The sequence below is a fragment of the Callorhinus ursinus genome, unplaced genomic scaffold, assembly GCF_003265705.2.
Source record: "Callorhinus ursinus isolate GAN/ISIS: 27379988/994484 unplaced genomic scaffold, GSC_fseal_2.0 scaffold71, whole genome shotgun sequence".
Classification (NCBI taxonomy): Eukaryota; Metazoa; Chordata; class Mammalia; order Carnivora; family Otariidae; genus Callorhinus; species Callorhinus ursinus.
Genome location: NW_027397133.1, coordinates 2,195,470 through 2,209,000, shown reverse-complemented (window position 1 = coordinate 2,209,000; position 13,531 = coordinate 2,195,470). Strand labels below are relative to the sequence as shown.

The 13,531-nt window shown below is 54.7% G+C and overlaps 2 protein-coding genes across 3 annotated transcripts; one reads left to right on the top strand and one right to left on the bottom strand.

The window, feature by feature from the left end:
* The first annotated feature begins 1,318 nt into the window (after positions 1–1,318).
* PPP1R15A (protein phosphatase 1 regulatory subunit 15A) lies at positions 1,319–4,537 on the top strand. Of its 2 annotated transcripts, none has more exons than XM_073886563.1 (3): positions 1,319–1,524; positions 2,219–3,685; positions 4,106–4,537. In XM_073886563.1, exons 2-3 carry the CDS (start codon positions 2,219–2,221, stop codon positions 4,364–4,366), a joined length of 1,728 nt encoding a protein of 575 aa, XP_073742664.1. In that variant the 5' UTR covers positions 1,319–1,524; the 3' UTR covers positions 4,367–4,537. The 2 variants fall into 2 exon arrangements, with proteins under 2 accessions (XP_073742664.1, XP_073742663.1); XM_073886562.1 differs by having other exon boundaries at positions 2,215–3,685.
* Positions 4,538–4,847: 310 nt separating this feature from the next.
* Positions 4,848–12,891, bottom strand: TULP2 (TUB like protein 2). Its single transcript, XM_073886557.1, is given in 15 exon segments — positions 4,848–5,943; positions 6,219–6,390; positions 6,628–6,726; positions 6,812–6,836; positions 6,838–6,924; positions 7,444–7,556; positions 8,662–8,760; positions 8,762–8,887; positions 8,890–8,973; positions 9,645–9,766; positions 10,963–11,079; positions 11,342–11,467; positions 12,024–12,150; positions 12,562–12,613; positions 12,878–12,891. Coding segments are annotated over 15 exon segments (1,497 nt in total). The 3' UTR covers positions 4,848–5,809.
* Positions 12,892–13,531: the final 640 nt, after the last annotated feature.

Sequence of the window (13,531 nt, the reverse complement as noted above, 5' to 3'; positions counted from 1 at the left end):
TTTCTTTCTTTCTTTCTTTCTTTCTTTCTTTCTTTCTTTCTTTCTTTTTTCTTTTTCTTTCTTTCTTTCTTTCTTTCTTTCTTCTTTCTTTCTTTCTCTTTCTTTTCTTTCTTTTTCTTTCTTTCTTTTTCTTTCTTTCTTCTTTCTTTTCTTTCTTTTTCTTTCTTTCTTTTCTTTTCCTTTCTTTTTTCTTTTCTTTTCTTCCTTTCCTTTCCTTTCTTTCTTTCTTCCTTTCCTTTCCTTTTCTTTTTCTTTCTTCCTTTCCTTTCCTTTTCTTTTTTTTCTTTTCTTCTTCTTTTATTGGGCGCCTGCGTGGCTCAGTTGGTTAAACGACTGCCTTCGGCTCAGGTCATGATCCTGGAGTCCCGGCTCCCTGCTCGGCGGGGGCTTTGCTTCTCCCTCTGACCCTCTTCCCTCTCATGCTCTCTGTCTCTCATTCTCTCTCAAATAAATAAAATCTTTAATTTTTATTTATTTATTTATTTGACACACAGAGAGAGAGCACAAGCAGGGGGAACAACAGAGGGAGAGGGAGAAGCAGGCTCTCTGCTGAGCAGGGAGCCTGATGTGGGGCTCGATCCCAGGACCCCGGGATCATGACCTGAGCCAAGGCAGATGCTCAACCAACTAAGCCACCCAGGTGCCCCTGTGTATGAGCTTTTGTATGAGTCTGAAGTGGGTGAAGTCCAGGTATGGAGCTTTGTGCTTGAGACCAGGAAGGAGTCTGAGTTTTTGGTTTCGAGTCCACTCACCCAGTATTTGTTGGGCACCTACTATATCCCGGGCACTGAGGAAAAAAAGCAGTGAGCAAAGCCAAGTGCCTGCCTTCAGGGTGCTTACATTCTTGTTCTCGCCTCAATCTAGACTCTGCTGCGACCACCTCCGGCAAGTGACTTCATTCCCAAGCCTCAGTTTCTCATCTGTGAACATGGACTGTGAAAAAACAATGCTCTCCCCCACCAGGAAGGAAGCGGACCGGCGGTGACGACAGGAGGCTCTAGCCTGGGTCCTGCTGATTAAGTCGGGGCTGGGAAGCCGGTTTGCCCCCCACCAAGAGTCGTTGGGAGAGCGCCCGGGCGGCTGAAGCCGTGCACGCGTTTGATTGACAAGCTCGCGTGTTTCGGGGCGTGGTCGCGCTCGGAAACGCCGCCGTGTAGTCACAAAACCCCCGGAATCTCCGCGAGAATTCCGACCTTACTTTCCCTTCCCCCCGCCCTTGACGCCTTGGTTTCGAAACCCCGCCTCCCCTCGTGATGTTATTACGCGCGGCCACGTAGGCCTATAAAAGCCTTGCGGGCCGACGCTGTTCCCTGCCTTGCTGTGGATCACTCACGCCGACGAGAAGAAACCCGCCTCCCTTCGCCGCGACGGTGCTTGCAGCAGCAGCTGATAACCCGAGTCCCCGAGCCCGGCACCGGAGGGCGAGATGAACGCGCTGGCCTCCCGAGCCGTCCAGATCTGCGATCGCTGGTGGCAACCCGAGCCGGCGCTCTTGCCCCCCGGGTGACGCGCAGCCCCTAGTCGGTGAGTGAGGGGTCCGAACGCCTGGGCCCCCCAGCAGCTTGGGGGCCGGGGACCAGACTCCTGGTCAGTGAGGACGGAGTTTGCCCTTCTGGGTACCGAGACAGGAGGGTTTGAGGCCGAGACCCCTGGGTCCTGAGGAACGAGGGTCTGGGAGCCCGGACTCCTGTGTCTGGGGAGAGGTGGGACCAGGGCGCACTCCAGGGCCCGGACTTGGGAAGGAGAAGAAATTGGGAGCCTGAGCCTGGCGAGAGGAGGGTTCTGGAAGCCAGACTCATGGATCCCCAGTGGAATGGATGGAACCCCGCTGGGGTCGCGACTTTTGGGTCTCAGGGGTACGAGGGTGATGAGGGCCTGATTTGTGGATCCTCAGGAAGATGAGAGAAACAGGAGCTAGGACTTTGTCCCCAAGGGAAGCAAGTAGAGGACCTGTATTCTCAGTTCTGGGGGCTTCTGGGTCTGAGAGAAGAGACTGGGGGCTCAGACTCCTGGGTATTGAGAGGAGAGAGGTGGGAACCACACTGTGCCTCTGCTGGAGATGGGAGTGGCAGGGATCAGCAAGGAATGTGGGGCAGGGACTCTCTCGTTGCTGTTTGTGTTACTATTTCCGTTGCTATGACTCACAATCATCCCTTGATGCTCTCCCTTACTTGGCTTCTAAACTCTATTTCCTTTTGTTTATTTCCAACCCAGACAGATGGCACCAGGCCAAGTGCCCCATCAGCCTGCCCCCTGGAGGGATAGCTATCCCTTTTACCTCCTGTCCCCGCTGATGGGCCTTCTCAGCAGGGCCTGGAGCCACCTGAGCGGCCCAGGACCTCCAGACCCCTGGCTGTTGGAAGCAGTAACCGGAACTGATCAGGGAGAAGCTGGCCTGGGGGGAGAAGCTAAGACATTTCCGGCCACTTGGCATGCCCCCTGGGGCAGGCACTTTCAAGGGGGGATCGGAGACGGTGGAGCAGCTGAGGAGGATGAAGTGTTCTGGGAGGCCTGCCATGACCTAAAAGCCAGCAGTTCTCCTCTTGAAGCCTGGGAGCTTTCAGGGGATGATGAAGAGTATGGTGGGGAACAAGCAACCAGTGTCCCTAAAGAGCAGGGAAGTGAATTTATAGATGGCCAGCCTGCTTCCTTGTCCCCCAGCCTTCTGATAAGAGCCCTGCAAGAACCTCCTGGAGAGGAGAAATCTGAGGAAGGAGGAGCTGCTGAAGATGAAGTGGTCACGTTCTTCTCTTTTCCTCCATCACGCTCACCAGGGGAGGAGGAGGAGGAGGCGGAGGAGGAGGCGGGAGAAGCTATAAACAGAGAAGCTGCCAGAAGCCCTACTGCCCCTTTATCTCCAGGATCCAAGCCCAAAGCTTGGGTGTACTGTGCTGGGGAGGAAGAGGATCAAGCCACAGAGGAAAAAAGAACAGAGAATAAAGAAGTCATAAAGAACTCCGTTTCCCCCTCATTTTCAGACTTTCACCCCAGGGCCTGGGAGTGTTGCTCAGGAGAGGAATCTGAGGAGGAGGAAGATGAATTCAGTGATTGGGGAGCAGCTGAGGAGGAGGGAGAAGCTGAGGGTCCCTCTTCCGTCCCCTCCACAAGTGCCCTCGTGAGGGCCTGGGTGTATCGACCGGGAGAGGACACAGAGGAAGAAGATGAATTCAGTGATTGGGGAGCAGCCGAGGAGGAGGGAGAAGCTGAGGGTCCCTCTTCCATCCCCTCCACAAGTGCCCTCGTGAGGGCCTGGGTGTATCGACCGGGAGAGGACACAGAGGAAGAAGAGGAGGACAGTGATTGGGGAGCAGCTGAGGAGGAGGGAGAAGCTGAGGCCACAGATACCTTTTTAAGGGCCTGGGTGTATAGGCCAGGAGAGGACACAGAGCCGGAAGAGGATTCAGAAGCAGCTAACTCTGAGCCAAGTCCCTCCCTTCAGGCTCAGAGCACCCTCCACCGGGGCTGGACATATCGGCCTGGAGAGGACACAGAGGGAGGGGAAGTTGCTGAGGCGTGGGGAGAAGCTGAGCCCTGCCCCTTCCGAGTGGCCATCTATTTACCTGGGGAGAAGCCACCACCTCCCTGGGTTCGTCCTCGGCTGCCCCTCCGACTGCAGAGGCGACTCAAGCCCACAGAAACCCCCACCCGGCATCCAGACCCCGAGACTCCCCTAAAGGCCAGAAAGGTGGGTACTGAGGACTCAATTTCTTGAGGCTTAGGGAGGATTTGGAACTCCTGGGCCTGGGGAGTGGGGCGGAGGGGAGCGGAAGGGCTGGATGGCCCAACTTCTGGGTCCCCCGTGTGTTGCAGAGGGTTGCATGTGAACTCCGTTGGGAGGGCTGTGTTCACTGTAATGCAAGCCTTTGCAAGAGGCTGGGGCCCCGTGGGAAGGGGGGTGAGGTGTGGCTCAGATCAGCACCGGGAAACAGTCTCTACCTGCAGTGAGTCACGTGGAGAATGCCGTGGGCCAGTGACTAGCAGGTGACTCAGACAACAAGCATTTTGGCGTCACTCATTTTTGTTTTGGTCCTCTCTCTCCCCCCCCCCCCCCCCCCCGCCTACTGTGGACACGTGTGTCTTGCATCTGTGCTGCTCCCGTCTCCAGGTACACTTCTCTGAGAAGGTCTCTGTCCATCTCCTGGCTGTCTGGGCAGGACCGGCCCAGGCCGCCCGCCGGGGACCCTGGGAGCAGCTGGCCCGGGATCGCAGTCGCTTTGCCCGGCGGATTGCCCAGGCCCAGGAGCAGCTGGGCGCCTGTCTCACCCCTGCCGCCCGGGCTAGGGCCTGGGCCCGCTGTGGGAACCCTCCCCCTCCTCTGGCCGCCACAGCTGCTCCTCCCCAGATCTCACCATTGTCCTCCATCTAGGCCACACCCTTGAGCCATGTTGGGGCATCTCCCTCCACTCTTGTGTCCCCGTCTCTTGCCTGGACCTCAGTGGGAGGCGTGGCTAAGATCATGGAGTTTCCTGTTTCTGTTAGCTATTTATTTTGAGGGGGTTGTTATATATAAGAAATAAAACCTGCTGATTTGTAGCAAGCCATGTCACCATCACTGTGTGTATCTGAACTGACAATAATCCACTACCCCTGGGATAAAGGTGAGTACCTCAATAGAGGACAAACTGTTATTTCCCATCATCCCTCAAATTTGCCTCTTCTTGTCCTGAGGCTTCTTTTGAACTAAGGGCTGGTGGGTCTTGTAGTTTTTCTCTGGCATCGGCCTCAATTTTATTAAACTTGGGACGATTATCTCCCCAAAGGGGCTGGGAGCTGGACTCACTGATCACTAAAAAAGGGTTCGATTCCAGTTTTCTGTGCCTCCCTGGAATATACTCATCCTCCTGCTGGCCTTTAAATGGTGAGTTGCTCAAGGCTTTCAGTGACCCAATTTCACCTTTTTAAAGCCCTGTTCCATAGACTGTTTTCTTACCTATAAAATGTGGCTAACAATAGCACATGCCTTGTAGGATCGAAAGGCCCCAAAAGAGTTCGTATTTATTTATTTGCCTTTTTAATTTTTTTTAAGATTTCATTTTTAAGTAATCCCTACACCCAGCAAGGGGCTTGAACTCACAACCCTGAAATCAAGATCCCACCATCCACCGACTGAGCCAGCCAAGCATCCCAAATCCATATTTAAAACAATGCTTGCCAAATAACAAATGTTAAATAAGCGTTGCTAGTATTGTAATTATTCTCACTCTCACCCATGCATGTCTTGAATTACCCATCCAAGTTTACATCTCCAACTCAGAAGTCTTTTCTGATCCCATGAGATCTATCCAGCAGCTGAAAGCAGAGTGGCTCACACATCCTGCCCCCTGTCGAGCCTCTGACCCTGCCCCTCTCCAGTCGTTCCCCAGGCTCCTGCCACGCTATCCTTTCATTTTCCCAAACCGATCAAGCCCCTTTTCACCTTTAGACCTTTGTATGAGCTGTGCCTACTGCCTGATGTTCCCACCCCTGACCCCTCTGGCCCTGGTTTCTCGTGATTCTTCAGATGTGGTGTGGAAATCACTTTTTTGGGGATACCTTGATCTGACCCAGCTGACCTGGGCCTCCGCGTGCTTTTCTCCTTCCTAGCAGAGGCGCATTTTAATTTTTTGTTGTTTAAGATCCATCTCCCATGACTGAGTCCTGCGAAAGCAGGTGCTGCTGAAAGCCCTACTTCCCTGGAGCACAGGACTGGGCACCCAGGCAGAGTATGATGGGTTGGTTATGAGTAAGGTGGTGCAAAAGAAGGCATGCGGGGGCCCTTTCTCCAAATGAGCAGGCACAGAAGCTGGTGAGGGCATGGTATTTCACTGGATTACTCACAGGCCAGCGTGCCATCGAAACTGGACAAGCAGATGGCAAAGGCTTGGAGCGGGCAAAGCGGGAAGCGGAAATCCATGGTGAACGTTTCTGGGGCCACGCGGCCGAACTGGAGCACCAGGTAGTCCGCTGAGGCGAAAGTCCGGAACTAAGTAAGCCCTAGCCCCACTCCTCAACTCCCTTCCGCGGGCCTCTGAGCTTTGAGTACTACCACTTCTCAGAGGCTGTGCGGCGCTCCCACTACGCCCAGAAACCCTGAGGGCCATTAAACTACAGTTCCCAATAGGCTTTGCAACAGCGTGGAATCAGCCCTCCCTAGAAAAACGCTCAAGTGCTGACGGGAGAAGTAGTTTTCGTCCACTCTTGCCCCCCCGGCCCAGGTAAAGCGGTTCCTAGGAGCTCACGGTCATCCGGCTGCACGATTTGGAAGTTCTTGACCGAGTCCCGAGTGACTCGACCATGAAAATTGAGTACGTAGGCGCCGCTCTCGTCGTTCCACGACGGGGGTTTGTTTTGCAGCAGGACCAGCCCCTGGCTGGCCGCCCGTTGGAGGCGACTCAGTAGCGACTCCTGTTCCTATAAGATAGAGTAGGGGGCGTGGTTAACCAACCACCAATGAACGTTTTTCCTCCGGACGCAGAATTTTGCTTCCCTAATCTCTCCTCCTTGAGAAACATGAAAGTCTGACAAAGTCCTGGCTTCACATATGACCACCTGCAAGCCATGGGCCCCCTTCTCCCTTAGGACCTAGGGCAGGTCCCTCAGACCTTCCTCCCCCACTGATCCAGAGATTCTCAACCTTAGCCAACTCACGTTTTGAGGCTGGACGCTGATTCTCCGGTTCTCGGAATCGATTCTTGGAATGATCACAGCCATTTTCCGGGGCCCTCGGAATCCCAAGACGTTGGTCTCCTGGGGGTATTATGCTCCAGTTGACCTGGCTCTTTCTCCCTCCCCACCGTCCTGCTTCATTCTCTCTTGTCTCCCAGACACTCACATAACACACAGCCCCCAGCTCCTCTGATGCGAGCGGTCCCGGGGAGGAAATTCTTCCTTTCAGGATTCACCCCATTGTCAAAGATGGTGAACTTGGTGCCCGAGACATTAGATCTGCTCCAGGAGGGGAGTGGTCCGAGTAAAAATAATGACTGTTTTTGCTGTACATTAAGTGCTTTCCCAGGTCATGTCGTCAACTCTTCCCATTAACCCTCTAGCTGGGACCTAAGTTCCGTGTTCCATGCATCGACGGTCCCAGCCCCCGCTGTTTCTCTGATGAGCCACGACTTTTAGTCCCCTGCCTTTTAGGAACCTTATTCCCGCTAAGATGCAAGAATGCATACATCACAGCCCTCTCCCATGCGAACTTAGGAGTCCCACCCTCTTGCCTCTCAAGGAGTCAAATGTCTTAAATGTCAACCTCTGCTCCAAAGCCCTTAGTTCGCTTACTCCCACCCACCCTGGGGCTACCACCTGAAGATATACACAGTCCATCAATCCGTAAGACAAGAGGTCCGAGAGCAGGCAGAACTTGTGCTCCGCGGCCTGCTTGCCCCCTTCTCTCCCACCCCTCCCGGCGCCCCCGAGGCCTCCTGCCACCTATTTCTCACACCCATCAAGGGCTCTGCCCACCTGACTTTGCCCACAAAGTTGTCCCCATCCCGAGACAGGTCTGTGGGGTCCAGGGAAACGAGGTAATTCGAGGTTTTGCTCCTTTTCCTCTTGAGCCCAGCCAGGAGGAAGCGCTGTGGGTAGGAAGAACGGCCCATCAAAAACAGTTTCTGATATCTGGCTAGGGTTAGGGGCCCCAGACAAGGAAACACCGTGTCCCCACGGCAGAGGAGAGGGTAATGGAGCAAAAAGCATCCTGAGACTTGCTGCGAGATGCGGTTCTCACTGAAGGAAATCATCAGCTGGGTCTTGAAGGGGAGCTTCACATCTTAATATCTCCCCCCGCCTCCATTCCTTCCACCGTTGGGTCCTGGGTCAGGGCTGAGCCCAGGCAGCGGTGAGTCTAACTGAGACTAGGGAAGAGCCTCACCTGGGACATTGCAGCGGGACTTTGGTAGGGATTTCATCCGACAAAAACAGGTCTAGCACTACTGAGTAGGGGGAAAGCCTCCTTTTGGGAGAGGGCCTTGAAGAGAAGCCTCCACACCGAGGGGGAAACTAGCCAGATTGAGAGGGGCGTGATTTGGCTCTAGACTAGACAATCCACGAGGGGGAGGAGTTGGTTCCTAGGGGGCGGGACTTATCCAAGGATTGGGTAGGGGCCTGATAGATTAGAAGGCTCAGTGAGAGGCCGAACTTGGACAAACACAACGGGGCCAACACCTCAAGAGGGTGTCTAAGGGGTGAGGTTTGGGACCCTGAGACAGCGTGGCCTGACTTTGAGAAAGGTGGGCCCAAACTCAAGAGTGGACGAGGCTTAGTTACGGGCTTGGTTAGGGCCTATGCTACTGCTAAAGTAGCCTAGTTCCGTGAAGGGCAGGGTTTGGCGTTGGAGTTCACAAGTCCTAGCTCAGTGTCATCATCGAACAAGACCTGGATTCGTCAAAGTCTCCACCTCGCTCAGAAAGGGGCGGGACCTGGGGCGCCTGGGTGGCTCGGTGGTTGAGCGTCTGCCTTCGGCTCAGGTTGTGATCCCAGGTTCCTGGGATCGAGCCTCACATCGGGCTCCCTGCTCCGCGGGGAAGCCTGCTTCTCCCTCTCCCACTCCCCCTGCTTGTGTTCCCTCTCTCGCTGTGTCTCTCTCTGTCAAATAAATAAATAAAATCTTAAAAAAAAAAAGGGGGGGACGGGACTTGCCCCTGGGAGGTGGGGCTTGCTCGAGAGGCAGCCAGACTGCACCTTCCGGCCGTAGGCCGCCTCCAGGCGGAGATAGTAGAAGGGGAACATGCCCTTGTCTACGCCGCGCTTGTCGCGGCTGATGCGGCACTGCACCGTGCGGGCCGCGCAGCGCCGGCCGCAGCACACAAGCTTCCACGTCCTCTCCCAGCCGAGGGCCTGGCGCACGGGGAGGCGAGCGGGGCGAGCTCCCCACATCGCTGCTGCCCGCCCGACCTCGCCTTCCGGGGTCTCGGACACCTCCTCTTCGGTTGCGGGTGGGGAATTCCTCACTGTAGACTCCGACTCCTCTTTCTTCTCTTCCAAGTCTTCGCCCTAGCCCACGCGCCAAACTCAATTTGAGCGATGTTGAGACCCGCCTCCACCACAGGCTTACCAACTATTGATTGGCCATGACAGCTCAGGGTTACGCCCTCTCTCAACCATGTTTTCTGCCGATTGGTCAAACGGCTCGGTCACGTGCTGATTGGCCAGTACCTTCAAGGGGCCCACGCAGCCAAGCCCTCATCATCTGTTCATTGGTCACCACTAAGAGCTGCCCTCTGAAGCCACGCCCACCTCGTCTACCGGTTAGAGAATCTCTTTGCAGGAAAGCACTGTCCATTCAGCTAAAAGCAGTGTTGTTTCGGTCTAGATAACATATAATATGGCCCAGATCTCCCCATTTATCATACTATTTATCTTACTTTCATTAAACACCTGCGAGGGCCAACTGTTGGCCCTTCCCCATCACTGTTTCACCCTCTCCAAAGCTCTCTGCCTTTCGGTTGGCTGGATATTAATGTATGTGCTTACATCGATTTGAACCCTCTAGATTGACTTCATAAATGGTACACACACACAGAGACAGGGATGGCCCAATCATAACAGGTTCCACCCACCAGTAAAAAGGGCCTCTGATTGGACTGCAGAGTTTTAGGCCCACCCTCTCTGGAGTCCGAAGCTAGCCCTCCTCCTATATCCTGATTGGCTGTGCCACCTCCCACCTTGTTGGAGGCTAAGTCTCCACGACCCAGGTCACCATCCATGCTAGGGTTTGGTTCTGGACTGGGTGCCTCATATTCATCTCCAACATCTTGGGATTCACCCTCTTCCTCCACACTGGCCCCTACGGGGTGGAAAGAGCCAGAAGAAAACTGGCTCAGGACACCTGGGTCCCAGGAGCTTGGGACCAGCTCACCAGTGCTAGCTGGTAAAGGCCAGATATCCTGGGTTTCTGGCCTCTCCTTATTACTCATTACACTCATTTGCCAGATCCTCCTCCTCCCCCATGTGCACGGGTGTCTACACTGGCTGAGAAGTCTCTGACTGCCCTGGGTCTAAGGACAGGGTGGGGTTAGAGTCCTCCCTTTACCTGGTCCCAAAGAGCGCATCAGAGAGATTGGGAACTAAAATGGGAGGGAGGAATGGGGTTTGGGGTGATAATTAAGAGTCCTGTTATTGAATCGTTGGTCATGTCATGAGAATGGAAGGAACTGTCATACAATATTAAGAAATAACAAGTAACGATGCTACAACATAGATGAACATTAAAAACATGATAAGCAAAAGAAGCCAATCACGAAAGATCAAATACTATATTATTCTATTTAAATGAAATGTCCAAACTGAGGGGGGATGGGGTAACTGGGTGATGGGCATTAAGGAGGGCATGTGATGTGATGAGCACTGGGTGTTATAGGCAACTGATGAGTTATTGAACTCTACATCTGAAACTAATGATGTACTATATGTCGGCTCATTCAACTTAAATAAAAAATAAATAAACAGGGCGCCTGGGTGGCTCAGTTGGTTGGGCGACCGCCTTCGGCTCAGGTCATGATCCTGGAGTCCCGGGATCGGGTCCCACGTCGGGCTTCCTGCTCAGCGGGGAGTCTGCTTCTCCCTCGGACCCTCTTCCCTCTCGTGCTTTCTATCTCTCATTCTCTCTCTCTCTCTCAAATAAATAAATAAAATCTTTAAAAATAAATAAATAAATAAACAAATGAAATGTCCAGAATAGGCAAATTTAAAGAGACAGTACACTAGTGGTTGCCTAGGGCTGGGAGAAATGAGGTGTGGGGGGCGGGGGGGGCACTGCTAAAAGGTACAGGGTTTCCCTCGGGATGATAATGTTCTTTAAAATTGATTGTGGTGATGATTGCTCATCTCTCTAAATATACTAAAAACCACGGAACTGTAAACTTTAAATGAGTGAATTGTATGGTATGTCAAATATATTTCAATAAAATTGTTACCAAAAAAGGGGGGAGGATCTGCCACATGGACCAGGGACCAGATTCCACCCAATGTCCCCGAAATTACCAGGTCGTTGGCGGGCTGGCTAACCCCTGCGTCGAGTCCCCAGAGGCTCTTTATAAGGAGGTGGTGAAGCAAGAACATCCTCTACGGAGACTTCCTCCAACTCCGGATCGGAACTGTCTGGTAGCCAGGATAAGGGAGAGGGACTAGAGACCGGGATTTTGGGGGGTGGGGAGGCGGGGAAGGGGCCTGGAGATTCAAATTCCTGAGTGTTGGAGAAGGAGTAGTTTCAGGATCTGGACTCCTTGGTGTGAGGGATGACAGGGCCCGTGGGGGGCCTGGACTCCTGGGTTTTTGGAGAGCAAGGATTAAGGTTCCAGACTCCTGGATTCTGGTGGGAGTGCAGTTCTAGGGTATAGGCGGCCCAAGGACTCGAGATTACCTCCTTCTGTCGGCGATGCCAGTGGGCTGCCATCTCCACCGCAGCTGACGATGCCCAGGGCACTGTGGGCCCCAGAGCGCAGATGTGCCTCTGGCACGTTCTCCTGGAGGAAAGGGTTCCCAAGGCCTGGGAGAAGGTGCAGCGAAGCCCATTAACTCGATGTACAAATTCCAGTCCTCTGCGAAGATCCGCTCCCTCACTGACTCCCAGACACCATCCCTGAGTGACCGCCCAAACCCGGGAGACCCATTCAGAACGCAAAGTCCATCCTAAGGCTCAAGCAAGCACAGACTTGCAGCTAAACTGTTGCGAACTCTGTGCCTACACAATCCCACACACGGCTCTCGGTCTCTCCGGGGACCTGTCTCTAAATTATCCCGGCCTCGCCCCCCCCCCCCCCCCCCCCGGCCCGGGCTTTGTTAATTTCAGCCCTCACTCTACCGAAATTGCGTCCCTGCCTTTTCCAGGGCCGCCCCGGCAACCTCCCCCAGGCTCCGCCCCAGAGCTCTAGGAAGCCCAATCACGGGATTCTCTCGCGCCCCACCCCCTAGTCGGACCAGGCTCCACCCCCGCGCTCTCCCTGCTCCGCCCCTGAGCTCTGCCAGGTCCCGTTCCCGGGTCCCCAAGGGCCCTGCGCTGGGCTCTCCTTGGGCGCCTGCCCCACACTAGAACTTTTCCTGACCGCTGTCACCCGCGAGGCGCTCCTCCCGCCTCCATGGTCGCCGGGGCCGCAGGGAAGCGTCGGGATTGGCCTGAACCATGAGGGGCTCTTGGCGCTTCCGCCGCTGCTTCTTCTCAAAGAGCCGCCGCTGCGGGAGAGGAAAAGGGGGGTGTGGGGGCCAGGAACCGGACGGGAAGACAGGGGTGAAGGAGGGCCTGGGGCAGGGGGAGGCGTTTATGGGAGGGAGTCCGGGAGTCCAGGCTCTCAGTCCCTCAGCTCCTCCCTTCCTCCGATCCAGGAGTCCTGGCACCCTGTCCCCTCCTCTCCCAGGACCTAGCAGTCCTGCCCTCCAGAAGCCTTAGAAACTTTGCATTCTCATCATCAAGATTTGCTTCCTCAGGATCCCCAATTCCTATTTTCTCATTTCCCAATTGCAGACTTGAGGCTTGGAGAGAGCCAACGAGGGACAGGAGTCCCAGAGCAAATCCTGGGGGTGGTGCTCCTGGAAGCTCTGGAAGACTGAAGGGGGGGTGTGTGGCAGGACTCCCTGGCATAGTACCTGCTGTTCCAGCTTCTGCAGCCTCATGGCGGCGAGCTCATCCCCCAGCGCCCTGAGAGAGGTGCAGGCTCATGGTGACAGCAAGCAGGGCTCCCCCGCTGCCCAAGAGCCCCTCCTTTCCTTCTTTCTTCCTGCCCAACTTAGGGTTCTGAGCACTTGTGAGGTCACAGAAGGAGCAGAACCTGAGCCTGCTCCACCTGTTCTGAAGCTCTTTTTCCCCAGCACTGGCCTGTCTAGAATCCAGGAGTCAGAGATCCCAGGCCCCTACTGTCCCAGGATTCAGGAGTCCAGGCCCCCAGCCCCTCCTCTTTCAGACCCATGAGTCCTCATGTGTAGCTCCCTCCCTTCAGGACCCAGAAGTCCAGGCCCCCCGCTCCTTACCACTAGGCTAATGGTGCTGAACCTGCAAACATGGTCATAAAGCCAGAATGGAGTGAGGGTGGGCATAATCAAACTTTAAGTTCCTCCTGCACCCCCCTTTTCATCCCTGCGCATCCCCTTTCCCCACTCTCTCTTTCTTCCATGTGTCATTCTCCTGAGACATTCTGGAGAAGCAAGAATGGGGAGTCAAGACACAGACCAGTGGACCCAGGCAGCCCGAATTCCAGCACCTACTTGGTCAGGGACCCAGCAGCCTGTTTCCAGCTTTCATGACTTTGAGGGGCCCAGGAATCCAGTTCCCTCTCCCCCAAATAGTTAACTCTCCTTTATGCACGCATGGGAACTTAGGACTCTGGGCGCCAAACACTCGACCCCCATTGACCCCCCCATCTCCAGCACCCACCTGCCCGGGGTTCCTGGCAACTCCTCTCCTGGTGCCTGCAAAGGTTTTTCACAGTCACGCCTCAGTACCTTGCCTCTCTGGCCAATTTCTAAACATACCTAACCCTCTCTTTAGCTGGGCACCTAATCTCTGGGTCTCTGGGAAGTAAGCAGGCAAATGAAGAGGGCTCAGAGGGAGGGGGGATTC

Bases quoted from the DNA above. Each gene is read 5' to 3' on its own strand.
- PPP1R15A (XM_073886563.1), top strand. From the start codon at position 2,219: ATGGCACCAGGCCAAGTGCCCCATCAGCCTGCCCCCTGGAGGGATAGC. The intron at 3,686-4,105 runs GTGGGTACTGAG...TCCCGTCTCCAG, and splicing joins CTCCCCTAAAGGCCAGAAAG to GTACACTTCTCTGAGAAGGT.